The sequence below is a fragment of the Bos taurus genome, chromosome 6 (genome assembly GCF_002263795.3).
Source record: "Bos taurus isolate L1 Dominette 01449 registration number 42190680 breed Hereford chromosome 6, ARS-UCD2.0, whole genome shotgun sequence".
Classification (NCBI taxonomy): domain Eukaryota; kingdom Metazoa; phylum Chordata; class Mammalia; order Artiodactyla; family Bovidae; genus Bos; species Bos taurus.
Genome location: NC_037333.1, coordinates 71,776,249 through 71,803,569, shown reverse-complemented (window position 1 = coordinate 71,803,569; position 27,321 = coordinate 71,776,249). Strand labels below are relative to the sequence as shown.

General features: G+C 37.8%; 2 protein-coding genes across 6 annotated transcripts in view; one reads left to right on the top strand and one right to left on the bottom strand.

Annotated features, from left to right (window-relative positions):
- Positions 1–6,913, bottom strand: part of PAICS (phosphoribosylaminoimidazole carboxylase and phosphoribosylaminoimidazolesuccinocarboxamide synthase) — a 47,382-nt gene extending 40,469 nt beyond the window's left edge. For all 3 annotated transcript variants that reach the window (XM_005207945.5, XM_005207946.5, XM_024993061.2), the window contains exons 1-3: positions 6,517–6,913; positions 2,172–2,258; positions 255–686 (exon numbers count right to left, since the gene is read on the bottom strand). In XM_005207945.5, coding sequence (XP_005208002.2) covers positions 255–686; positions 2,172–2,258; positions 6,517–6,898 — 901 coding nt within the window. In that variant the 5' untranslated portion in view covers positions 6,899–6,913. The remainder of the gene's footprint in view (positions 1–254; positions 687–2,171; positions 2,259–6,516) is intronic.
- The window catches only part of PPAT (phosphoribosyl pyrophosphate amidotransferase), a 41,177-nt gene extending 18,200 nt beyond the window's left edge, over positions 1–22,977 (top strand). The window contains exons 1-11 of one of the 3 annotated variants that reach the window (XM_015471616.3): positions 2,873–5,945; positions 8,502–8,568; positions 12,829–13,035; positions 14,048–14,160; positions 14,264–14,409; positions 15,064–15,136; positions 15,886–16,037; positions 16,722–16,849; positions 17,695–17,916; positions 19,219–19,339; positions 20,567–22,977. In XM_015471616.3, coding sequence (XP_015327102.1) covers positions 12,832–13,035; positions 14,048–14,160; positions 14,264–14,409; positions 15,064–15,136; positions 15,886–16,037; positions 16,722–16,849; positions 17,695–17,916; positions 19,219–19,339; positions 20,567–20,829 — 1,422 coding nt within the window. In that variant the 5' untranslated portion in view covers positions 2,873–5,945; positions 8,502–8,568; positions 12,829–12,831 and the 3' untranslated portion in view covers positions 20,830–22,977. 3 annotated transcript variants of the gene reach the window in all.
- Positions 22,978–27,321: the final 4,344 nt, after the last annotated feature.

Below are 27,321 nucleotides of genomic sequence, written 5' to 3'. Positions count from 1 at the left end.
TAAATTGAGCAGTTAGCTTGTTGAATCTCATTTAGTAAAACCTATTTACCTTAGACTGCTGCTGCTAAGTCACTTCAGTCGTGTCCGACTCTGTGCAACCCCATAGACGGCAGCCCACCAGGCTCCTCCGTCCATGGGATTTTCCAGGCAAGAACACTGGAGTGGGTTGCCATTTACCTTAGACTATATTCAGGTTATTGACCTTTTTCTATATGGTAGCATGATGTTAAGATTACTTTTCTTTGCTTTCCTACCTGTCTGATCCTCTTCCATCTTTACATGGGCACATCCTGTGGCTTGCTCTTCATCTTGGCATTCCTGTTGTGAGTTTTCTGTTTTCTTGTGTCCCAGGATAGCATCCAACTCAGTAAAAAACTTCATGCTTTTAGCCATGCCTAGGTCTCTAGCCGTTCTTACAATCTTGTATTCATGTTTTAAGTTTTTGTACTTTGTTCTGCACTGCTTCCAATCTCTCTCTATTCCAAGTTTCTGAAGCTTGGCAGCAATTTGTTCAAATATCCTTTTATTTCTCATTGTTCCCTCTAGTTGTTGTTGTATTCCTTGATCAGACCAGATGCCTATTAGAGCCCTGACTTCTGGCACAGTCCAGTGTTTTCCTCCTTCATTTGCTACAGTTGGAATGACAGTTGAATTACCAGGGGGTTCCATTATTGCTGTAGAGTCACCTGTATTGGGTGGGGAGGAAAAGGGATATATGGCTTACATATATCAGACAAGATAAATAATTGGACGCAACATTATTAAAGACAGTAATTTTCTCTATGGGAAATGGAATGCAAATTATAATGTAGCTTTTGTCTTAAACTAGTTGGGAAATCAAAGTACAGAACGTGAATCTGTTCCTTATTGTGATGGTGACTGAGTTTAATAAAGTTGTATTTTTAATTAGTTACATCTTGATCATCTTTCTTCTTTAGCATTTCTTTCTCTTCCATTCTGCTCCTTTAGTATATGGGATTAATGTCAGTGTATAGCAAAAGTTGAATATATAATTTTGTAATATTTACTTCTTTAAAGCAATATAATTATGTATAAAACAGCTTGTTGAAGACAATTTTTCCATAAGTGTGAGCAATTTATTTCCTCCCCATGCCTTTTCTGTATCTAATGATTTCTATTTGCTCCATGTCAGAATCTCCTGGGGAAGCCTTTATACACTACTGCCTCCATCCTTTATCCCCAGATTGTGATTCTAGTGTGCAGTTCAGGATTGAGAGCCAAGACTATTCATGAATGAAGGACTTAGAAGAAGCACATTAATAATCGGTGCTTCTTAACTCTTTGTGAATATAAAAGATGTCCCATTGGTTAAAGACCAAATGCCATTTTAAGAGAAGTATTATATCCTTTTAATGAAATGTGCCAGAAATTTCATAATGCATTAGGCAGAATGTCTCCACTTAGTGATAAATCCTTTAATAACTTTGTGTTAGATCTCTGCACAGTTTTGCAACTCATTTTACGATAAAGACATTTCTTGACATTATATTAGTTATTTCACAACCATATTATTTTACTCAGATTTCATGTTTAATAAAAAGGTGGTTTGGACCTCAGCATCTATAACATTAGTCATTAAAAAAAGAATACCATAGTATTTACCTGGGTACGGAGGTGTTTTATTTTGTGCTGTGTTTAATGTCTTTGTTTTAAGATGGTTTTCATCTTAAATGTTAATTTAATTTTAAGATGTTCTTATTTAAAAAAATTTTAAAGATGTTTTAAATTTAAGATGTTTTTCATCTTAAATCAAGTGAGCACTTTTCCTCACTTGCATTAACTTGCAGTAAGAATTTATAAGCAAGAATGGGACTTGTGTTGACTTTTTGGGTGAATAAAATCATCCTTGACTTCATTATGGATTTTATGTTATTTACTTTCATATGTAAAGTTCTACTTTTCTTAGCCTCCAGGATAGCTGAAGTCATATGCTCATCAAATATTAAGTACCACACTTACTATGTGTAATTTTGGCCATCAGATTCCTTACTATATTTAAAGCATAAAGACTGGGGATTTGAAGCTAATATTTCCAAAGTATTTCTACCAGGAAAAAATTACCCATTTTCTCAGATTTGATGTCAGTCTTACTTTCCAATTTGATATAGATCAGTTTCATTATATTTTTGAGCAGCCTCTACCAGACCTACCTAGTTCCATTGGTCTGACTTGAGAAACCAAAAGTAAAGGATTTCCTGAGATGTCTTCCTTGTCTTCTGATGTAACTGACATTTTGCCTGAAAAGAGAGAATTACTTTTAGAAATAAGTGCCAAGGAAAATTAAAATTGGATTAACAACTGATAACACTAATAGTTTTAGTTGAATGTGATCATATTCATGAAGGAGCATAGACTTATGATAGATGTTTTTTAAAACAGTAGTATAATATGGTTTAAATATCTGTATATATAAAGAGAAATCTAACTTCCTCCACTCTGTTCTGACATTTTGAGCATCCCCAAGCATTGAACTTTCTGAGGATGGTCACAGTTAGTTTTCAAGTTAAACTATGTCTTTAAAGTGAGATATTTTTTCATTTTTGTATTTTAGGTGCCTCAACATAGTAGGCCCTTTAAGTGATACTGTAATGTGAAAGAGAAATCCTGCAATGTGATAAAGTAAAAGAACCCTGCCAACCTTAAAAGATGAAGATGTCCCTTCTTGATTATATCATTTCTATATGTTTTTCTGCTGCTGCTGCTAAGTCGCTTCAGTCGTGTCCAACTCTTGGCGACCCCATGGACTGCAGCCCACCAGGCTCCTCTGTCCGTGGGATTTTCCAGAATACTGGAGTGGGGTGCCATTGCCTTCTCCCATGTTTTTCTAATGCTGTTTTACTAACAGAATTAGCATTATATTTTACATGAATGAGATCAAATGTTAGGTATGATTTTAATATCATAAACATTCATTTAAAATCACTACCACTATAATTACAAGGTATTCCATTAAAGAATAAGAAAAGGAATACTGTTTATCATCTTAAAGATTATATTGGGGATTCTTACATTAAAAGAGAAAAGTGAAAAATAAGGGAAGTCTCAATGATTTCAAGTGGCATGGTGGTTTAGTCGCTAAGTTGTGTCCTACTTTTGCAACCCCATGAACTGGGAACCTACCAGGCTCCTCTGTCCATGGGATTCTCCAGGAAAGAATACTAGAGTGGGTTGCCATATCCTTCTTGAGGGAATTTTCCCGACCCAGGAATCAAACCCAGGTCTCCTACATTGCAGGCAGATTCTTTACCGACTGAGCTACAAAGGAAGCCCGTAATTCAATTAAAGTGGCAGAGTTACATAAATTTAAAAGGGCTTCCCGGGTGGCACTAGTGGTAAAGAACCCACCTGCCAGTACAGGAGACAATAAGAAACATGGGTTCAATCCCTGGGTTGGGAAGATCCCCTGGAGGAGGGCATGGCAACCCACTCCAGTATTCTTGCCTTGAGAATCCCATTTGACAGGGGAGCCTGGTGGGCTACAGTCCATGGAGTCACACAGAGTCAGACATGACTGAAGCGACTTAGCACAAAGCACATGCACATGATTTTAAAAATCATCATTTTAAAGTTGAGTTTCACAATTATTTGAGGCTAAGTTGCAGTTAGGGAATGTTTTTGATTTAGTTGGGAATATGGAAAATAAAAATCTTAAATTACATAAGAACTCTCTTTAGAGAGAAGAAGAAAAGATACTGACATCCTCAGGTAATTTATCGACTGAGCTTGATGAGAACAGCAAGGAAAGGTAGGGCTTACTATTCTTTTATCTGCTTTAGGGCCTGCTTCTGTTTATTGAAAAGGTCTTAGAGCTGAACATACAGGTGGGGGCAAAAAAGAAATACCTCTCTCCACCTTCTTCAGGAAATTTTTTTCCCTCAGGTTGATCGTTCCTAGCAAGAATCCCAAAATTGTGTGCAGGGGACCCACACGGTGAAGATTTTAAATCGAAACCCTTAAATCATTATTCTTAATGCATTTGTATACAGTAAGAAAAGGGAAAGAGTGGAAATTGGTCATTGAAGGAATGTGATACAGAAGCAGTAGGCCAAAGGTATTCTGAGATTGAGGATGATTATAGTTTTTAGAAGATGAAGCCTCTTAGAGTCCTTTCCCAAGGCTTAGTCAGGCTACCTGCTACCTAACAAAAGGGACCAGATCCTCTGTCCTTGAAAGAGGACCACTTGCATGAAACAGGTTGATCCCAACAGTAGAAAACACACATTCATTTCCTTGCCTTCTTTTTACCATACACCAATAAAAATTTTGCTGGTTCCACCTTGGAAAAACCAGAAGATGTCATAAATGAATCAGAATTGGAGAAAGAAGGGCTCTCTAAGTCTTAGAAGGGCTTCCCTTGTGGCTCAGCTGGTAAACAATCCGCCTGCAATGTGGGAGCTCTGGGTTTGATCCCTGGGTTGGCAAGATTCCCTGGAGAAGGGAAAGGCTACCCACTCCAATATTCTTGCCTGGAGAATTTCATGGACTGTATGGTCCATGGGGTCGCAAAGAGTCAGACATGACTGAGCGATTTTCACTTCACTTCACTTAAAGCCTTAGAAAAGAAGCTATTTGACTATGTTAAAACTTTTGACTTTTGTGGGTGAAATAAAAATCAGCCAAAATTGTAAGGTGAAAGGAGGTCATGCAAATTTTTCTAAGACCTTAACTGACATGAACAGTCAGTTCATAAAATTGAATAAATATATATAAAATGTTCCACAGCACTTTTAATTAAACAAATGCAAAGTAAACAGTTATTGATTGCATACACTGTTATATGTGGCTATGCATTTATTAGATTAGCGTAGTAAGTAAATAAGTGTTAGTCGCTCAGTCGTGTCCAACTCTTTGTGACCCCGTGGACTGTAGCCCACCAAGCTCCTCTGTCCATGGAATTCTCCAGGCAAGAATACTGGAGTGGGTTGCCATTTTCTTCTCCAAGGGATCTTCCCAATTAGGGATCAAACCCTGGTCTCCTGCATTGCAGGCAGATTCTTTACCACAGAGCCACCAGGGAAGCCCCAGATGAGCATACTCCATTATTTATTAAATCAGCAAAGTCTCCCCCCACCCCCCCTTCTACAAAAGGTACAGTTTCATTGTTAAAGTACAGTTCTTTTGGAAAGAAGTTACTTTAGTAATAGGTTTCAAAGTAATCATACCCTACACGTTGACCAGAAATTGAACTTCTGGTAGTCTATCCTACTGGGATCATTTTAAATTGCATAAAAAATAATTGGTTGTAGGAAATTCCCTGGTGTCCCAGTGGTTAGGCCTTGGCTCTTTCACTGCTGGGGCCTAGGTTCAGTCCCTGGTTCGGGAACTAAGACCCCACAAGCTGTGCAGCAGGGAAGAGGTAGTAGATTATACCATATATAAGGGGGAAATGACAGTAGATACCACAGATTTTGACACAGCTGAACAACTCAGCACACACAACAGCACAGATTTTGAACTAAACAACTCTGCCCTAAAAATAGCAACTCTGGGACTTCTGGTGGTTCAGTGGCTGGGGGACTGGTTCCACCCCAGGTCAGAGAACTAGATCCCATCTGCCGAAACTAAGAGTTCACATGCTGCAACTATCAAAGATAATGAGTGCAGCAAGTAAGACCTGGTGCAGCCAAAATAAAATTTTTTTTTTTAATGAAAACTACTACAACTCACTGTTAACTCAAATGATAGTGTTTTGTAGCAATGAAGTATTTTTTAATTAAGGTATGTACAATTTTTTAGACTACAGTATAGTGTAATATAAATTTTATATGCACTCGGTTCAGTTCAGCCTGTCAGTCATATCCGACTCTTTGCAACCCCATGGCAGCACGCCAGGCTTTCCTGTCCAAAAAGTCTGTATGACTTGGCTTTGTTGGGATATTTGCTTTATTGCAGAGATCTAGAACCCAACGCACAATATCCTCAAGGTATGTCAGTATTTAAATCATTTAAACATAAATAATTTAACCTATCAAATCTATTTGTTTTACTTTCTGTTAAAATGGAGACGTTCTTCCAAACTAGTAATGACATTTTTATCAGTTACTAGTATTTTAGTGCTTTTGTTTATAAATTTAGGCAAGTGGGAACATTAATATAGAGCAGAAAATTCTGTCTTATTTTGGACCTGGGAAAACAACAGTTGAGCAATACCTAATATATTTTTTTCAGTACTCATAAAATTAAGATTAAAAATACTTTCAGAACCCAAGCCATTTTCCAAAAACCATATCAGACATGAGTAAGGAGCAGTTGGCATTAACAGTTGGTACCATTTTAATGTGTTTTTTTTTATTTTACAGATTTTTTGAATGGTGGCATTATTTCAATTATTTTTTAAAATTAATTTTTTACCTTGTGCAAAATAGCATATACATACAGGTCAGTTGTTTTTCTCACCCTTGATATTTCAGGCTATATTTATCATATGAACTCAGAAGTCTGGTTCTCTTACGGTTTGTTAGGTAAAAACAAAAGAATGGTACTTTTTCTTTTTACCTTCGGTGGTCTCTGGGACTGCACTTGGGCTCAGCGTTGCCAGGCACCTGTCATTTGCATCTTCCTCTGTTAATGGTGTGGCAGGTTCATACTGCAGGATGGCATCCAAATCATGGAAGAACTTCATAGTTTTAGAGCTGTCTCCAGAGTTGAGGGCATATTTAACTGTTCTGTATTCATATTTGAGATTTTTGTACTTTGCCCGGCACTGTTTCCAATCTCTGTATACTCCTAGTGCTCGCAGCCTTTTAGCAATGTAAATAAATATTCCTTTATTTCTCAGTGTTCCATAAAGTTGTTTTCGTATATTTTTTTCTGCCCAGACACTTAGCAAAGCTTTAACCTCTTCCTCAGTCCAGTGCTTTCCTGCTCCACTCTCCATGTTGAAAGTGACCTGGAAATGATTCACTATTTCTAGCCAAGGTTTTGTTTCCTAGGAAACCAGACGGCTGGTTGTCAATAAGCTGTGAAGAGCTGAAAGGATCTAGTTTAACTGGTTCAAGCTGCCCTAGGGGAGTAACTTGAGAAACTGCCAAATAAGCAGGCTTCCTGATTAAAGAAGCCTGGACCTAAAGGATCCCTAAGGTTACTCATTTCAGCTTTAAAGAACAAATTACCCTTGAGACAAAAAGGAAAGAAAACCTTTTTTGTGTTTGTTTATTTCTAATTTAGTATATGATTGTTGATTTTTTGCTTGTTTGTTTTGGAAATGGTTGGCAGAGGTTCTTTCTGCCACAAAGGTTTGTGACTAAGGTTATTTTTTTTCCCTCTGATATGAATCACTTAGTTCTTCTGACATTGGTTAACCAAAGACCACATGATTTCACCAAATAAATTAATCTTAAGTCACAAATTATTCAGTTGTATAGGATGTATAGTATTATGCATGTCTGTTTTCAGCATAATAGTTCATAGTATGTAATGCATTGGTAATTTAGCAAAATTACTTCACTTTTAATTTTCTAGATTTTTACTTTGCAAATGCATTTAATTTTGTAGTTTCTCTTGTCATTAAAATGCCTATTATAATTTTAGAAAAGATCCTTTGTACCAAATAAATCATGTTAGTAATTGTTAATGTATATATGGTAGAGATTTACTTTTATTTCTACCCTGATACATATTCTTTGGAACAAAAATTTGTTAACAAACATCTAGTATTTATAGCACTTGTTCAGAACTACTAAAAATTGTTAAGTAGTGGAGGTTTTAGTTTATCTTTTGAGTTTATACTCCACTGTGGTTCAGATCCTTTAAAGTCTTACCAGTGTGTTACCCTACTGAGCTAGAAACCTAGCTTCTGGCTTTCTCTGTATTCTCACCTAATAGCATTAAGTCAGGAAATGAGATACAGAGTGCCTGATCAGCTTAGGGCTTTTTGAAGCAGCATTTGTTTTCTGATGAAAAAAGAGATAGTTATTTGTCAGAAGAAATTTGGGAAGTGCAAAAAAGCAAAACAAAACAAAAAAATGTAATGATTCCAGTACCCACAAACATTTTACCTGCTATTTTATTTGGGGCTTTTAATTTTTATCTACATACTCAACCTTATTTAGAGGTCACCTATTAAAGAGGTTACAAGCACAGGGTCTGAAGTCAGGTTGTCTGTGTCCTAATCTTGGCCATGCCACCATTCTCTGTGTGATACCGGATGAGTTAATTCTGTTTCTTTAGTGTTGTCCTTATCTGTAAAATGTGAATAGTAATCATAGTTACTACTTCGTTGGATTGTTTTGAAAGCCTAATAAATTGGATCATTCGTATACATGCTTAAGACAGTGCCTGGCTTATTAGTCATAGCTCAGTCTCATCTGCTCTTCTAATCATTGTCATCATCCTGAGTGGAAGTGGCACTGATGCTAGTGGCATTTAATGTGTCAGACTGAGTTCGTGGATGTTATTGAGAAAAGCATGTTCCGTAAGATCCATTAAGAAATTGATCAATGGGGTAAATTTAACAGTTTGACACCTTTTTATCTTCACAGGGGTCAGGAGAGTGCTGGTATCGTGACCAGTGATGGCAATTCCGTACCCACATTCAAAACACACAAGGTATATTTAAACATTGAAAAGTGTTGATGATAAAAGTAACAATAGTCAGAAGACAGCTAATATATAGGGGGGGGACTTTGAATAAAAATAATTTGTATGTAGAAGCATAGTTGATCCTTTAACAGTATAGGAACATATTTTGTATGTCATATGTATTATATATAGTGTTCTACAATAAAGTAAGCTAGAGAAAAGAAAATATTATTAAAATCATAAGGAATAGAAATTATAGTACAGTACTGTCTTTGTTGATACAATAAGCTTATGTTGACTGTTTATAATGTAAGTTGTCGGTATCTATGTTAGTATAGTCTTAAGTTGGTACAGAACACTGTGGACGGTATACGTATTGCTAACATAGACCTCGAAAATGAAAAGATAATGTGAAAAAATTCCTGTTTAGGGTATAACAATTCATGCATTGATAACAAAGAAATAGCAATATGATTGCTTTTTGGTTGCCTAGCCTATACTACTACTAAGTGAATTGTTATAAAATATCATTACTTTATGCCAGTGTAAGGATGGGCTATCCACTTGAACACCAGTCTTGCACATAATGTTCTACACATGGACTGCTTAGGTGATGGTGATGGTACTGACACAAAAATGTCCATATGGTTTTCACCATATAGTTATTAGATTTTCACACAAAGCCTCTCACACATCCACAATGCTGCTGCTGCTAAGTCACTTCAGTCGTGTCCGACTCTGTGCGACCCCATAGATGGCAGCCCACCAGGCTCCCCCGTCCCTGGGATTCTCCAGGCAAGAACACTGGAGTGGATTGCCATTTCCTTCTCCAATGCATGAACGTGAAAAGTGAAAGTGAAGTCGCTCAGTCCACAGTAAGATAACTTTATTAACTGTACAATATGATGATTAATCACTGTTCATTAAATTGAAGTGGATCATCATAAAGTTCTTCATCCTAGTAGTCCTCGTTCATGATGAGTAGGCTGAGGAGAGGTTGGTTTTGCTGTCTCGGATGTGGAAGGAGATAGTGGAGGTGGGAGGGGAGGCAGGAGAGGAAGGCAGACCGGGTGTAGCTTGATGGATACATCATAGTTTCTATCTCACTTACTTGGTTTTTTACTTCTCTAAACATGTTTCTGTACAATACCATCCTTCTACCCTTTGCTTTAGTTTAGTGCCCTTAGAAAGGTCTATATCGTAAAATAAGTCAAAAGCAGTCTTAAACAATCAGAACCCTTCTGCTGGACTGTCTGATGTCAGTTTGTTTTCTGGCACTGCTTTCTTCATGTTTTCTTCCTCGTCACCTGGCACTGGTTCAAAAGCACTCACCTCCATCAGTTATTTTTAATTTTTTGCCATATCCACAATCTCTTTTGTGATTTCCTTGATTAGTTCTATTGTAAATCCTGTGAAGTCATGCACAACCTCTGGACACAGTTTTCTCTGGCATGGATTTATTGTCTCAGGCTTGATGGCTTTTACAGCTTTTTTAATAACGACAGTGGCATCTTCAGTGGTGTAATTCTTTCAGACTTTCATGCCATTCTTTCTGTTGGGGTTGTCTTCCATGGCACTGACAGTCCTTTCCATAGAGTACCATGTGTAATGAGCCTTGAAAGTCCTTATGATCCCCTGACATCGAGGCTGAATGAGAGATGTCATGTTTGGGAGCAAGCAGATCACTTCAGCCACTTGGCTTCAACACTGTTGAACTTACGGGGTTCTGAGTAGCCAAGGGCATTGTCCAGTATCAACAGAACTTTAAAAAGCAGTGCTTTACTGGCAGGGTACTTCCTGACTTCAGGAATAAAGCATCAGTGAATGGTACCAATCCAGAAAAAGAGTTCATGTTGTGCAAGCTTTATGGTTCAATCATGAGTTAGAAGACTAGCAGCTGCTGTTTATCCTTTCCCTTCAAGGTTCAGGGGCTCGAAACTTGTAGATAAGGGCAGTCCTAATTATAAACACTACTGCATTTGCATAAAACCAGAGAGTTAGTCCATCCTTTCTGGCCTTAAATCTTGATGTTTTTTAAGCCAAACTTCTCCCTAAAAATCTCCACCCATCCTTCACTGACATTTAATTCTCCAGCTTTAGATCCTTCACCTTCCTTTTGCCTTGTCATCATTTAAATAACTACACTTTTTCTCAAATCTTATTAAATAGGTATGCCTTTCTTACAGCGATCCTGAACCCACCTAAGAGCTGCATTTTCAATATGAGATAAAAGAGTGTTTTACAAAAAGTACATAGTGTTTGTGCCAGCTGGTATAGCTGCAACAATGGCTTCATATGTTTCCCTTTCTTTTTTTTTTACAATGGTCTTTATGCTGGATTCATTTATCTTGAAATGGCAGGGCCACCACAGCTGTAGGCCACAATCTACAGGAGACTTCAAGCAATGCAACTGTTTCTTGTAAAGTCACGGCTTTACTTCTTGAGAGCACTTCCAGTGTCACCAGTGTCACTTTGTATGAGTCCTGTGGTGTCATTCAAGGTTTACAGTATTGCACTGAACACGAAGAAAAATACTCAATAACTGGGAGAGGAGACTTTTCACTACAATAAGCAACTTAATGTAGAGATGAGTGGCTCACCCAGAGGTGATTAACATCAGATGGCATACTTGCATTCAAGTGGATACTTGCAACACTTGAACTCCCCACAATATTAACAGGAGGTGGCTCCAAAATAATTTCAGTAGTGCAGTATGGACTACAGTTCATTTTATGCAGTTACTTAATACTGCACCCTTATGCTTGTTTACATTTCTTGAAAAAGCAAATAGCACCAGTTATGGTTTGTATTTTTTGTGTGCATAAGTTTTGATAAATGTTAACATTTTATAATAGGTTTTTGTATATTTTTATGGTAGTAAATGATAAAATAGATTAGTATCTACAAATATTTTATGCATCCATGACATACTCAGTTTCTTAAATTTTTTACTCTAGGCTACATGGCTCACTGTATTTTTATATCATTGCTAATCTCCAAAAATTTTTTTCTGATATATTTATTGGAAAAAAAAAAATCCATGAATAAGTGGACCTGTGCAGTCCAAGCTGTATTGTTCAAGGGTCAACGTTTTTATTTGTTCTTCTACGGTGCATTTCTCTCCCAGTGATAATTTGCTAGATTGACTCAGACAAGTTATCATTTATTTGAATACTTTAACATACTTTGAATTTAAAATTATAATTTAGTTGATTATAGTTGACAGATGTTACCACTTAGTACATCTGTTCTTCAATGTTTTATCAAGAAGTATCATATGAAACGGAGAAGGCAATGGCACCCCACTCCAGTTCTCTTGCCTAGAAAATCCCATGGACAGAGGAGCCTGGTGGGCTACCGTCCATGGGGTTGCTAAGAGTTGGACATGACTGAGCGACTTCACTTTCACTTTTCACTTTCATGCATTGGAGAAGGAAATGGCAACCCACTCCAGTGTTCTTGCCTGGAGAATCCCAGGGACGGGGGAGCCTGGTGGGCTGCCGTCTCTGGGGTCGCACAGAGTCGGACACAACTGAAGTGACTTAGCAGCATCATATGAAACAGGTGACTCAGTAGGTAAAGAATCTGCCTGCAGTGCAGGAGACTCGGGTTCAATCCCTGGGTCAGGAAGATCCACTGGAGAAGGGGTTGGCTACCCATTCCAGTATTCTTGCCTGGAGAATTCCATGGACAGAGGAGCCTGGAGGGCTACAGTCCATGAGATGGCAAGAGAGTCAGACACGACTTAGTGACTAAACAACAATCTTATAAAACAAGCATGATTAATTTTGTTATATGAATTCCACCACAGATATATATTTTAATGCTTTACAGTTCTTACAATTAGGTTAGTTTTTTTTTTTTTTAAAGATTAGAATTCTGAAGCACAGGGAAATTAAGTGAACTTCATTTTCTAATTTGGAATTGTCTGAGCAGAAGCTTATAATAGTGCTGCTGCTGCTGCTGCTGCGTCACTTCAGTCATGTTCAACTCTGTGCGACCCCACAGACGGCAGCCCACCAGGCTCCCCCGTCCCTGGGATTCTGCAGGCAAGGACACTGGAGTGGGTCGCCATTTCCTTCTCCAATACATGAAAGTGAAAAGTGAAAGTGAAGTCGCTCAGTCGTGTCCGACTCTTAGCGACGCCATGGACTGCAGCCCACCAGGCTCCTCCGTCCATGGGATTCTCCAGGCAAGAGTACTGGAGTGGGGTGCCGTTGCCTTCTCCAATAACAGTGCTACTAGTGTTTTTTTCCCTAAGATGAGCTTTTATTTTGACTTTGCAAGGGAATGGGTCTTGTAAATCACGTATTTACTGAAGACAATTTGAAGAAATTATATACTTCAAATCTTGGAATTGGACACACAAGGTATGCCACAACAGGAAACTGTGAATTAGAAAATTGCCAGCCCTTTGTTGTTGAAACACTTCATGGAAAAATAGCTGTGGCACATAATGGCGAATTAGTTAATGCTGCGCGCTTAAGGAAAAAGGTAAGGGTGTTTTTTTTTAATGCTTTTTTCATGATTGTGATAAATTATTGAAAAGAAGTATGGAGGATCTTGGTAAAGTGTATTATCTTGTTGTTGCCACCTGTTACCTAATTGCAAAGGACAACTGTAACAGAATTACCCAGAGTACTTGTTCTCATTACAAATTCTAAGATATTCCCCCCAGAGTCTGGGGTGGGAATGAGGTGGCTTAATCTGCAGTGTAATATGCTCCTGAGGTGATTCTGATGCATTGTTTTGGAAGAGTGATTTGGAAAACTGATTTATTCCCAGAACTTTGTCCTACCCTCTTCTTAGGCTCTGGCATTGTCATTGTAATCATAAAGTTTTTTGCTACCAAATGAAAACAAATTTTTTATTAAATCAAAAATATGAATATGAAGTAAAAATTATTTTAAAACTCACTCTTTAGAGATCACCACCAAAAGTTCAATTATAAACAACACCTTGTTCATTATTTCTAGACCTAGCCCCTTAGGCAGGTACTCAGCTTCATCTCAGCACGTTTCACTGCATCGGGGCTGATCAGTGAGGGTAGGTAGCCACCATCACCACCGCCAGCAAACCTGGGCTGAAAGTCCCTACCGCAGTGTGCCACTCTTACGGGAATGTGTCCTGTTTGTCAGGAGTGGACTGAAAAAGTTAGAACCACAATCCCAAACCCTCATGCCGTCCCCATCTGCCTCCCCACCTACCTACTGCAGGTCTACATTCCTCCAAACTTCGTTTTCAAAGGCTTTCCTGTATACCTCCTAAAGCACTTTTTTATCCCCCTGTTTGAAAAGCTTCAGAGACTTCCCATTGCCTCCAGCAGTAGATATACAGTATATTATTAGTATATTATTAGATATATATACCTACCATTGGTAGAATGCAGGATTTCATAACAGCATCCACACAATATCTGATCTCTTTCTGTGATGGCACGCTCTTGGGTGAAGGGTGAGTTGAAGTTTCCCCTCTATTGATTATGACTTTTCTTCTTTCTAAATAGCTTCTGCGTCATGGTATTGGTCTGTCAACAAGTTCTGATAGTGAAATGATCACCCAGCTACTGGCTTATACCCCTCCTCAGGAACAAGATGACACCCCAGACTGGGTAGCTAGGTAATTATAAAAGTAGACTGAGCTTGCAGCTGTGATAATGAGACCTTTGTCTTGCATGCGTTTATAATGAAAATTATTCATTGAATTATTTAACTGATTGCAGGATTAAAAATTTAATGAAGGAAGCACCCACAGCATATTCTCTGCTTATAATGCACAAAGATGTGATTTATGCAGTCCGAGATCCCTATGGAAATCGTCCTTTATGCATTGGTCGTCTTATTCCTATTTCTGATATAAATGATAAAGGTAATGAACGTCAAAAGAAATACAATAATTTCATAATGCTTTTCCAAGTCATTGTCCTACTGTTGGCACACCCTGAAATCTTTAGGTATTAGGAACTTATTGAATAAAAAAGCTAGGTAAAAAAGAAAAAAGTGGCACTTAGTTTTTTCCTCTTTTTTAGTCACTCCAGGTAGGACGTGGGATCTTAGTTCCCTGATCAGTAACCGAACTCGTACTCCTTGTATTGGAAGCACCAACTTTTAAACCACTGGACTGCCAGGGAAGTCTTGGCACTTAGTTTTTAAAGTACATTTCCTTGAGTATTTCTGAGGATGAGCCACTTTTAATACATTTAATGGGCATTCCTGTTTTGTCCTGCCTGAACGGCCTATTCATATCCTTTGCCCAGCTTTTTCATTTGTGCAGTATGATTTCAGTGATTTTCTTTTTGACTTGTCAGATGTCTTATTCAAGCCATGAAATCATTTTGTTTATAGGAAGCTTGTAATCTTATCTTTGGTACTAGTCAAATGAAGAGTTCTTAAAGTCATAGTCATGGATAGTGTATGAGTTCTTTTGTTTATAAAATTGGTGTTTAACTGTTCTCCTAAAATAGGTAGCCTCTTTTAAATTTCTTGAATTCAATAACTGAATTGATTGTCTTGTGATTTACAGGAAAAAAAACATCAGAAACGGAAGGATGGGTGGTGTCTTCAGAATCTTGTAGCTTTTTATCTATCGGTGCAAGGTAAATTTTGTAGCATTCAGCGTAACAACTTTTCCATGTCAATTACAAAAATTTTTACATGAAAGTTTTGCTTCTAATGTCTGCCAAAACACATGCTTTTAAATGCAGTTTCTTTTGAACATTGTGCTCAGCAGTTGCACTAACATTAATGTCCTGGTTTAGTTGCTAAGTCATGTCTGACTTCTGTAAACCCATAGACTGTAGCCCACCAGGCTTCTATGTCCTTGGGATTTCCCAGGCAAGAATACTGGAGGGGATTGCCATTTCCTTCTCCAGGGCATCTTCCTAACCCAGAGATCGAATCCATGTCTCCTGCATTGGCAGGCAGATTCTTTACACAGAACCACTAGGGAAACCCTAACGTGCCAGTAGTACCTTCTCATCCTGGAACTGGGATCTTGTTTTCAAAATACCGTGAGACCTATTTTAGAAAGGAAGAATCTCCTCAACAAGGAATAGTTAAGAGCAAAAAAATTTAAGCCAGGATAAAAATGTTCTCTTTAACCTTCATTCTGTTACAAATCAATAAAATGCAGGACTTTTATTTTTTAAAATTCTAAGTTCAAGTGTAGGGTAGCAGATTTATAGAAATTACTGTTGAAGGAATACTGTCTTTTTTAAGCCAATAGACTTTATATTAAACTGAACCCTTTTTCCATTATAAGGAAAGGGACTCTGTGTTCTTTATAATAGATAATTAGCCTTAAGGACTGGTTTACTTCAAGTCTCCTTTAACATTGTTTCCCAAGATATTACCGTGAAGTCTTGCCTGGAGAAATTGTGGAGATATCCAGACATAAAATCCAAACTCTTGATATTATACCAAGGTCTGAAGGAAACGCAATGGCTTTCTGCATCTTTGAATATGTTTATTTTGCAAGACCAGATAGTATATTTGAAAGTAAGTAAAATATCTCTAACTATTGATATAAATCTGTTATCTCATTGAAACAAAAAAGTGCTTGGGCCCAAAGGCTTTGAAGGCACAGTTATATGTTGTGAAAAGATCACAGTTCCTCTGTCAGATTTTTTTCCTTTTTGGAGTAAAGATTATGATTTTTAGCTATGTATTAAGGTTAACTTTTTTAATCAATTAACTTACATTTATTTGGCTGCTTCGGGGCCTAGTTGTGGCCCCTCAGAGCTTCATCATGTCATGTGGGATCTTTGTTGTGGTGCATGGACTCTTGGGGCAGCGCACCAGCTTCAGCAGCACGCTGGCTGTCTAGTGGCTTCAGTCGTTGCAGCAGCCTGGCTCTCTAGTTGTGGCATGAAGTTTCCAGAGCACACGGGCTTAGCTGCTCTGCAGCATCTTAGTTCCCTGACCAGCGATTGAATCCTCGTCCCCTGAATTGCAAGTTGAATTCTTAACCACTGGACCACTAGGGGAATCCCAAGGTTAATTTTTTTTTTTTAAGAGTGAATTCCCTCTGATTTATGAGTTTCCACTTTAGTGTTTTTTTTGTCGTGCTTTTCTTTTGGTACTCAATTCTATAGAGTTCTAACAAGCTAGTCTCTTCCAATAATGATATGCTGGGCTATATTATACTAAGTAAAAATCTATTTCCTTGTCCAAATATTCTAGACCAGATGGTTTACACAGTAAGATATCGCTGTGGTCAGCAGCTGGCCATTGAAGCCCCCGTGGATGCAGATTTGGTTAGCACTGTCCCAGAATCCGCTACACCTGCTGCTCTTGGTTACGCAACAAAGGTATTTTTCTCTTCATTAACACACAGTGAATTGCTTATTTAGCACTGGGATTAGCAATTCATGTATATAAAGAGAAACTCATCAATTTATGAGTAAGGAAAAAAACATTGTTTCTTTAAAGAGTTACTTATTTTCCAGCCTTTTCATTTAGTGGCACTGTTTTTTAGCGGATCCACAAAAAATTCACCCAAAGAGGAGGAGAATGATCTCCTCATTTTGGAAAGATAACATCATACTATCTATTGAGTTTAGTGGTAATATTTACTTATTATAAAGTACCCTCATAAGCCACTGGTGTATTCTTTCCTGCTGAGTGTGGGTAGTAATAAAGCTATTTTTTTAAATTTTGTATAATGTTCTTAGTACTATGCTTAACTGCATTTTTCATAACCAAGTAGATTATATAATTATAGTGATTCTGGGGTATAATACCCAACATTCATTGTGTTGGGAAGTTCAGTTTATGAACTTTTTAAAGAAATAATATGCATACAATATGTTCCTTTTTCTCATAGTGATTTATTCTTTGTCATGTGTTCACATTCTTAGCATTTCCTTCCAAGATAGAGAAATAACAATACGTAAGAAAGAAACATTACAAATTCTAGTAAAATGAATTGTTTTCCCGCTAAGTAGAAAACTTTTGATAATTTTTCTTCTTGCCTTGGCTTCCCTACAGTTTAGATAGTGAAGGAAAATTGTAATCTGATGATGGAGAGCTCAAAATTATAACTGCATTTAAAATTTTTACATACATGTTCTAATGGAAGCATGACCTAGAGAAAACAGGGCCCTTGCGTTCTCCATGTCTGTGCTGCTCATTGTCCTTTTATTCCTTCTGTTAGTGTGGGCTTCCATACGTGGAGGTGCTGTGTAAAAACCGGTATGTAGGAAGAACATTCATTCAGCCAAACATGAGGTTAAGACAACTTGGTGTTGCGAAAAAATTTGGAGTACTGTCAGACAACTTTAAAGGAAAAAGAATTGTTCTTGTAGACGATTCAATTGTGAGAGGCAATACCATCTCACCCATAATCAAGTTACTCAAAGAATCTGGTGCAAAAGAGGTAAGTAATATTAAAACACCTGTGCTAAAGCACCAATAATTTACAATATGATAAAATCGGCAAAATTTTATGTTAAAATTTTTATAAACCTAATTTAAAACTAACAAATCACAAAATAGAATACTTTTAAATTTGTAGGATATTGATTACTTTTTTTATGAAGATGTAGAAGCAGTCCTACTGTAATAATTTGACCCACTGGGTTATATTATCAAATCGCAAAGCTTATTCTAACTAAATACTTCAGTAATTCATATTACTAAATGAGATGTGTCATTTACTAATAGTTGATTAGATTTAGAAATAAAATCCATTGTGGAGAAAATGATATACAAAGCAATATGACAGTCTAAGATAATTATGCTTAAGATTTCTAGCCTTTTTTAATGACTAGTTATGATTATGATACTCTGTTTGGAATTCTGTGAAAATGATGTAATGAAGACAAAAAAGTGTAAAGTTAGTTCAGCACCCATACTATAGTAAAAAAAGAATAAGACACAAATAAATACAAGAACTGGAAATAGCTTATATATCTACCAGCAGGAAATGATTTGGTAAATTGATACATCAATATGATGAAATACAATGCAACCATTAAAAACTGTAAAGATTGCTAAACATGGGGAAATCTTTGCTGTTATAAGAAAGGTAAAAAGTAAATGTGGACACTGATTATAGCTTTGTAAATTTTCCTGACAAAAGTTAGAAAATAATGATAGATTTAAAAAAGTAGACAAACATAGCTCTTTGTAATAGTAAGGTTTTTTTTTTTTTTTTTTAATATCCTGGTAGGTGCTATTTTCTTTTTACTAATAAAATGGTAAAATAAGAGGTAGGCAAAAGTTCCTTTCAAGTGTTAGAAAAATGAAGGTGGTCCTAGGAATGTAATAAATGAAAAATGAGAGATCAGAAGAAAGAAATGTCCTTGTCAGTAGGTGACAAAAGAAACAATGGGAAGCTCTGTATAAAGAGCCCTTTAAAAGTGGCTAACATTTCAGAATTCGTGTCCAGGTCACTTTAGGGTCTAGAACAGGGCTGCTCAAGTAGGATTCTTGGTCGTTCTTTAAGTTAATTCTAAAAGTAATTCTGACTTAACATTTGGAGGTCTGTATGTATATCACATGATTTTTTGCTACCTATTATTTTGAAAGAAATTTTGTAGTGTGCTTTGCTGCCCATATGTTTTTAAAACATTCTATAAAACAATTTTATGTTGCATTTGCCAGTGACAGAATTTTGCATAATTGTTCTTCCAGTGAACGTCGAACTAATAAGTGCATGAAATGATTTCTTTCCAAGGTACATATTCGCGTAGCTTCACCACCAATTAGATATCCATGCTTCATGGGAATAAACATACCAACAAAAGAAGAGCTTATTGCCAATAAACCAGAATTTGAGCATATTTCAGACTATCTAGGTAGGTATCAAAATTTCTATAAACGTTGATCTTTATTCATTTTTTAACAGAAAATCCAAGCTTATCAATCTTTACATTTTTCATGAAAAATAGTGTTCAATATTTGTTGAAAGAAGACGTTATATATGTTGAGCAGACGAACAGTGGGAGTGCCTGGTGTATATGGACACCATAGTGAGTGCTGTGATAGGAGAGCTAGGCCAGGTGAGCTTGCAGGAGAAGGAAGAAGGGCTTTCACAGCAGAGAGCCACATATCAGTTCACATCTCCCGAAGCTCAGATCAGAAGAAAAATAAGTACTTTCACCACAGATTTCTAATAAAACAATTTGGATGTGGGTACAAATCAAAAGTGAAAAGCTTGTGTAGACTCATCATTAACAATGAGGTCAGAAGACTTGCAGATGGAGGTCATCCTGGGAAGACATTTACCTTTCAAATTCAGGTGAGGTATAAACTATAAATATCATCTACATGTTCATCCATGTATGGTATGTCCACCACATTCTTTGCTTTAGGGCTGGTGTTTCTCTTGACTGGTCATGCCTGGTTGTGTCTCTACCTTAGCAGTTAAGTATTTTGAACATTACCCAACTGATACATTGTGAACACTCATTCTTTGCCAGGACCATATCTACATTATTGTAATAATATTATGAAAATGCTATAGTTAGTATTTCCCGTATCTGATAGATAAAAAATATAGACCTGGGAAAAGTAAATGACCTTGAGCTTAAATGTGAACCCAGATCTTCCTGACTTCAAAATCTATTATTTAAGAAAACTGACTCCTGAAGCCTTTTGAATCCATTTTAGACACAGATTCTCCAGTGCTATTTTAAATTATGTTATCCCTTAAATTCAAATTTAAAATTTAAAAAAATAATAAAGATCCTGTGTTTTATTGATGCTCCAGCCACCACCACTACCCTCCTTTTTTTTTTTAAGAGAGGCTAAAGGAGGGAATTCCCTAGCAGTCTAGTGGCTAGGACTATGAGCTCTTACTGCTGAGGGCCCAGGTTCAATCCTTGGTCGAGGAGCTAAGATCCCAGAAGCCATGCAGCCAATAAATAAGTAAATAATTGAAATTTTAAAAAAATAAAAAAGAGAGGCTAAAGGAGAAATTTTTATTCTGGCTTATGTTTTTCTGTTTGTAACTATTCTCTGTTAGGCAGTTCTTCCTTTCCAAAGGAAGTGTCATGACCTTTTCCCCCTCTTTCCCCCTTTAGGAGCAAACAGTGTTGTGTATCTGTCAGTAGAAGGGCTGGTTTCATCTGTACAAGAAGGAACATTGAAAAAACAGAGAGTGAAAAAGCAAGACATTGCGGTTCAAGAAAATGGGAATGGTCTGCAGTGCTTTGAAAACAATGGTCATTGTACAAAGGAAGATATTATGATTCAAGAAAATGAGAATGGTCTGCAATGTTTTGAAAAGAATAATCATTGTACAGCTTGTCTGACTGGAAAATACCCTGTGGAATTGGAATGGTAGCTGCCAGAGGCAGACATGATATTTCAGGACACAAAAGTTGGTGAAGAAGCTGTAGTGGTTATACCTTCATTTACTGTTACTCAGTTGGTACAATAAATGCTTGTGCTGTAAGTTTTGAGATTTTTTTTTCTGAAAAGGATACCAAATTGCTATGATTTATTCAGTAATCCTGGATAAATACTTCGGTATTATGTAGGAACTTGGGTGATCCTTTCAGTTTTATTCAGTACTGTTATTTTTTAGAGGTCATGTACATTTCAGATCATCAGCAGTAATGCAGCAGATAGGTGAATTTCTGTTTTAGAGAGGATTGCCAGGTATTGTACTCTCACAGGTTCTTAGGAAATTTTGTGGAATGTTTAAGAGTTATTGAAATTCATTTATGGAATATTTTCATAATTGAACATTGCTAATTGCATTTCATACAACAATATGTGTTTTGTTTGGTTTTTTTCTCTCAAGCATTAGTTAGCTTGGTTAGAGAAGACAAGTGGTTAAGTGTCATTTGCCAGGTCCATGCTTTAAAGAGTTTGCAAGAGGTTAGACTAGGGTGTTGTGATGCAAACAGGACATGTGAGTTCATTGTTCATTATATATCATATGATTCAATACATCAGATTCAATTAAACTTGAATCCATTATACCCCAAAGTTATCTATCATCTACAGTTCTCTTAAAAAAGAAAAAAAAAAAAAACGTTTTGTGCCTCACTTTCCTCACCTGTGCGATGAGGTGTTTATATTATTAAATTCAATAACTAGCAGTTATTTTGGTGGTTAGAGCCATCATTCCACCTCCCAATGTTAAGACAGTGAATTAGCTTTTGAAATGTTGGCTGTTGGTCTGCAGTCAAGATTTCAAAAGGGGGACACAGTTTGCCACCTAGCTCTGAAATGCCCTGATTGTAAAAAGATGTCTGTGCAAAAAATTTTCTTACATTTGACTAGAAAGTGTTAATATGATCCATACTACTTAGTGCCCTTATGGTAGAAGCACAGAAAGTAACCTAGTACATTTGAAGTAAAAGATACATTTTTTTAGATTCTAACAAATGTTTTATCCTTCATTGGATTATATGTCCTTTAATGAAGTGCTTGATCAGTTTCAAACATGTGTATGCAATGAGATGATCAAGTAGAAACACTGTAGGGGCCAATTTTAAGGAATAAGGAGACAACAGCCTTTTCCAGTCAGTGTACTCATCTAATTCCAAGCATCGACTCATTAATTTACCACTTATTCTACTTTACTGAGATCTAATGAATTAGACTTTTTTAAGGTTTTGTTTTTTTTAACTGTTTGTTAACATCTGAGGCGACTTGCCCAAAGCCCTTGCTTATGTAAGCTTTTTAAAACAAAAGTGTTTTTTAGGTGCATTACCTTGATGTGGGACACGACTGAGCGACTGAACTGACTGAACTGAACTGACCTTGATGTGGTGTACATAGTGTCCAAATCCACCTAGAATTATAATATTTATTAATAACCATAGTCTTTTTCTCTTCATTCCGTATTTAGTTTCATATGTTGTGTCATGGCAGGCAAGAGAAACCGTTGGCAGCTCTTTAAGCCCATATGTGGCAGGCAGCAGTGGCCACATAACCCTGCGCTGGGGACACAAGCAAACTGGCATTTGAATAACACCCTGGGCCCATTTGTGTATGTAGCCTCTGGTCTTAAAGGTATTTTTAGTGGCACCATGGAGGAGGCGAGACCTTTGGGTCGCTTTTGAACTAGCCTTACTTACATTTTTTACATTTGATTTTTTTAAATAAAACAAGAGACTCAGGGAAAGTACTAAACCAAAATCTCTGGTTTGACTTTTGTGTTTTCCATAGTTTTTGGTTTTATTGAGATGTTTTTAGAAAAGAAAATGGTACTGTGACACTTTAGTAATTTTACAGATTTCTGACTCTTTCTCCACCATGACCTTTTATTTCACAAGTTTCTGAACTGTGAATTACAGTTTTATATCAGTGTAATCTCAAATGTTGTTTAGCTGCTTTAAATTTATATAGGTATGGTAAGCTGCAGAGAAAATGAGAAATATGTTTTCACAGAATCTATATTGTAGACTAAACTAAGCCTACTTTTTGTGAATTCCTTGTGATGCATTGGTGACAAATACATGTAATGAGTACATTTAAATGTGTGTGTACTTTTTCTAAATAAAGATTTTTAGGTAGTATATCATGGTGAACAGCATAGTGACAGTCATACTCAGGATCCATTCTTGGCATCACCTAGTTATATCTTACTTCGCTGATTCAGGCATTTCAATAATAGGACATCTCTTATGAACCAGGCAAACTGCTGATGGAGTAGAAGGGATGAATAAAATAGTTAGAAATGCAGTGCTAAGTAAGCACTAAGATAGTGGCCAAGTTCTGGGGAACACTAGCCAGAATAGGGAAGGTGTCACAGAAGAGGAGGCTTAGATTTTCAAACTGTGTGTTGTTGGAATGGAGTATTCTTTAAAATAAAAATAAAGTAGATAAATGAATAAACTGTGGTACATCCAGACAATAGAATATTATTTGGTCCTAAAAAGAAATGAGCTGTCAAGCCATGAAAAGACATGGAGTGAACTTACATGGCTATGACTAAGTGAAAGATGCCTGTCTGAAAAGAGTACATACTGTATGCGTCCAACTATATGACATTCTGGAAAAGGCAAAACTGGAGACATAAAAAGATCAGTGGTTGCCAGGAGTTGGTGGGGAGAGAGGGATGAATAGGTGAAGCACAGGGGAAATTTTTAGGTTAGTCAAACTATTTTCTGTATTACTATCATGGTGAATAAATGTGATTATATATTTGTCCAAACCTATAGAATATATCGGGTTATAATATATATCTATAATAATATAATCGTATATTACTTTACTTTGCCAACAACAGTCCATCTAGTCAAAGCTATGGTTTTTCCAGTAGACATGTATGGATGTGAAAGTTGGACTATAAAGAAAGCTGAGCACCAAAGAATTGATGCTTTTGAACTGTGGTGTTGGAGAAGAGTCTTGAGAGTCCCTTGGACTGCAAAGAGATCCAACCAGTCAATCCTAAAGGAAATCAGTCCTGAATATTCAGTGGAAGGACTGATGCTGAAGCTGAAACTCCAATACTTGGGCCACCTGATGTGAAGAACTGACTCATTGGAGAAGACACTGATGCTGGGAAAGATTGAAGGCAGGAGAAGGGGACAACAGAGGATGAGATGGTTGGATGGCATTACCGACTCAATGGACATGAGTTTGGGTAAATTCTGGGAGTTGGTGATAGACAGGGAAGCCTGGTGTGCTTCAGTCCACGGGGTCGCAAAGAGTCGGACACAACTGAGCAACTGAACTGAACTGCTAGAATAGAGCATATGACACCAAGAATGATCCCTAATGTAGACTAGAAAATTTGGGTGATAATAATGTGTCAGTGTAGGTTCATCAGCTGTAACAAATGGACCACTTGGTGTGGGGGGAAAATTGATAACAGTGGAGGTTATTATATGTGGGGGTAGGGGGCATATGGGGGGCTTCCCTGGTAGCTCAGCTGGTAAAGAATCTACCTGCAATGCAGGAGACCCTTGGGTTCGATCCCTGGGAAGATCCCTGGAAGAGGGCATGGCAATCCACTCCAGTATTCTTGCATAGAGAATCCCTATAGACAGAGGAGCCTGGTGGGCTACAGCCCACGGAGTTGCAAATAGTTGGATATGTCTAAGCACAGCACAGCACAGGGGGCATATGGGAACTCTGTACCTTCTGCTCAGTTTTGCTGTGAACCTAAAACTGCTTTAAAAACAGTCTGTTTAAAAATAAAGATACCAGGGGACTTATCAGTCTTCAGTGGTTAAGACTCCGAGCTCCCACTGCAGCAGGCACAGGTTTAATCCCTGGTCAGGAAATATGATCCCGCATGCCTTACACCATGGACCAAAAAAAAAAAATCACAAAAATAAAGACACCAGGGTCCTACCTCTAAAAAACAAAAACAATAAAAATAGATGCATATAGTTAAAGTAAAGAAAGCACCTTGCACCCTTCCTCAATCATTGGAAGTTGCTTGTTTGGCTTCAGTGATGGATACGTTAGATGTGGTGGTTAATTTTATGTTTCAGTTTGGCTAGACTCTTGGTGCCAAGTTGTTTGTTGAAACACCTGTCTAGGTATTTTTTAGATGTAATAAACATTTAAATCAGTAAACTGAGTAAAGCAGATTGCCCTCCATAGTGTGGGTAGGCCTCATCCAGTCAGTTGAGGCCTTAAGAACAGATTGCAGTTTCCTGAATTAGAATTCTTGGGCCTGCAGCCTAGAAACCCTGCCAGTTTCCAAGCTGTTTCAGGGCTGCAATATCAACTCTTAACCTGAATTTCTGGCCTGGGGGTCTGCCCTAGGTTTCAAACTTGCCAGCCCCTGCAATGCTTTGAGCCAGTTTCTTAAGCTCCATTTATTCCATTGGTTCTGTTTCTCTAGAGAACTCTAGTGGGCTCACTCTTGCAAACAGCCTGACTTCCCTCATCCTTCCAGTTTTTTCAGTCGTGGGGCAAATGTGCCAAGCCTAAATGAACTCAACCACCCGTCACTCTTTCCTCTGACTTCAACTGGGCAGATGAGCTCCCTTAGAATAAATCACACAAGACAGTCCCAACCGTGTTATGGGCTATGATGCTACAGGAGCACATAACTGACCTAACCTTGTCTCAGGGTAGGATCAAGGACTTTGAAAATTATTTTTGAAATAATTTTTATTTTCAGAAGAAACAATGACATTGTCAACTGAGAGATGAGTTGGGAAGTAGGTGAAGAGAAGCAGTGAAATGAGAATGTACCAATAAATGTGCAAAGGATCTGCAAAATACTGGGGTATGTATTTGATTATCAGGAATGGGAACCATGTAGTAGATGGAGAAGAATAAAAAGATACTCAGGAAACAGGTGAAAAACACATGAGCCTCTGCTGTCAAGAGGGATTAAATTAGGTCAGACTTGGAAACAATGCAGCTGCTATAAAATCTACGACAAGTGTTAAGTCACAGTTTGGGAAGGGTCTAGGCTTGGGCCCTATTTAAAAGCTAATAAGGTAACCTGTTACTGTTTCATGGCAGCGCACATGAGGTTCCTGGGTCGAAGACTAGAGAATTTCATTACTTGTGGCCAGAGCATCCTGTTTGATGGCTCTCCAAGCCTCCACAGTCCCCCTGGGTGACCGAGGTGGACATAAATGGAGTTTGCACATAAACTGGGTGGTGGTACAGGAAAGGAGTACTAAGTTTGGGGGGTTCATTCTTTTTACAATAAGTGGAAGCAAGCCTGCTACTTGGGGAAGACATTACCTCAGCTCTGAAGATTGATCACTCTAAGCAGTCAGTACCTTGTGTTCTTTGCATACTTAGTAAGAATTTGCAGGGACACTCAGGGATCATGGCCAATCGCTGCCAGCAGTATGCTAAGTTCATGGGATGGGGGTTGGAGGAGGATAGCTAAATTCTCATACAAAGTTTGAAGAAAGGTGATGTTGAAGCTGTGTTTCCATAAGAGGAGTAACTGTTCATCGAGCCAATGTGGAGAGAGAAAGGGTTTTTAGCCTGTGACCCAGCCGAAGCACAGGTGTGGAAACTTGATAAGAGTTTGGCAGGCTCAGAAGACTTACTGCTGCTGCTGCTGCTGCTAAGTCACTTCAGTCGTGTCCGTCTCTGTGTGACCCCAGAGACGGCAGCCCACCAGGCTCCCCCGTCCCTGGGATTCTCCAGGCAAAAACACTGGAGTGGGTTGCCATTTCCTTCTCCAGTGCATGAAAGTGAAAAGTGAAAGTGAAGTCGCTCAGTCGTGTCTGACTCCTAGCGATCCTATGCACTGCAGCTTACCAGGCTCCTCTGTCCGTGGGATTTGCCAGGCAAGAGTACTGGAGTGGGTTGCCATTGCCTTCTCCCAGAAGACTTACTAGGGTCTTATTATAGCTGGATCTGACAGTACCAGGTGTGGGGACTGTGGAGCATGGGGTGAGGAAGCAGTCGTCAATTGTGAGAGGTTAGGCTAGAAAGATAATGAACTATCTCACTTGCCTTACTAGAGTCTGAATGCCATGTAGGCAATAAGAGACCACTGAAGCTTCTTAAGAATGCTGTGGCTGCTCTGATGTATGTTTTAGAATGATCAGTCTAGATTACCAGGTAAAAATGGTATCTTAAACATTGCTTCTACATTTGCTTCCTCTTAGACCCTCTGAAAATGACAGTAAAAGGATTTTTTAGGGTCACAAACTCAAGGATAGAAAGTGATAAAATTCTGAAACCAAAAGCAAAGGGCTCAGATGATTTGGAAAAGCTCAGATATGCAGATGACACCACCCTTATGGCAGAAAGTGAAGAAGAACTAAAGAGCCTCTTGATGAAAGTGAAAGAAGAAAGTTGGCTTAAAGCTCAACATTCAGAAAACTAAGATCATGGCATCTGGTCCCATCACTTCATGGCAAATAGATGGGGAAACAGTGGCTGA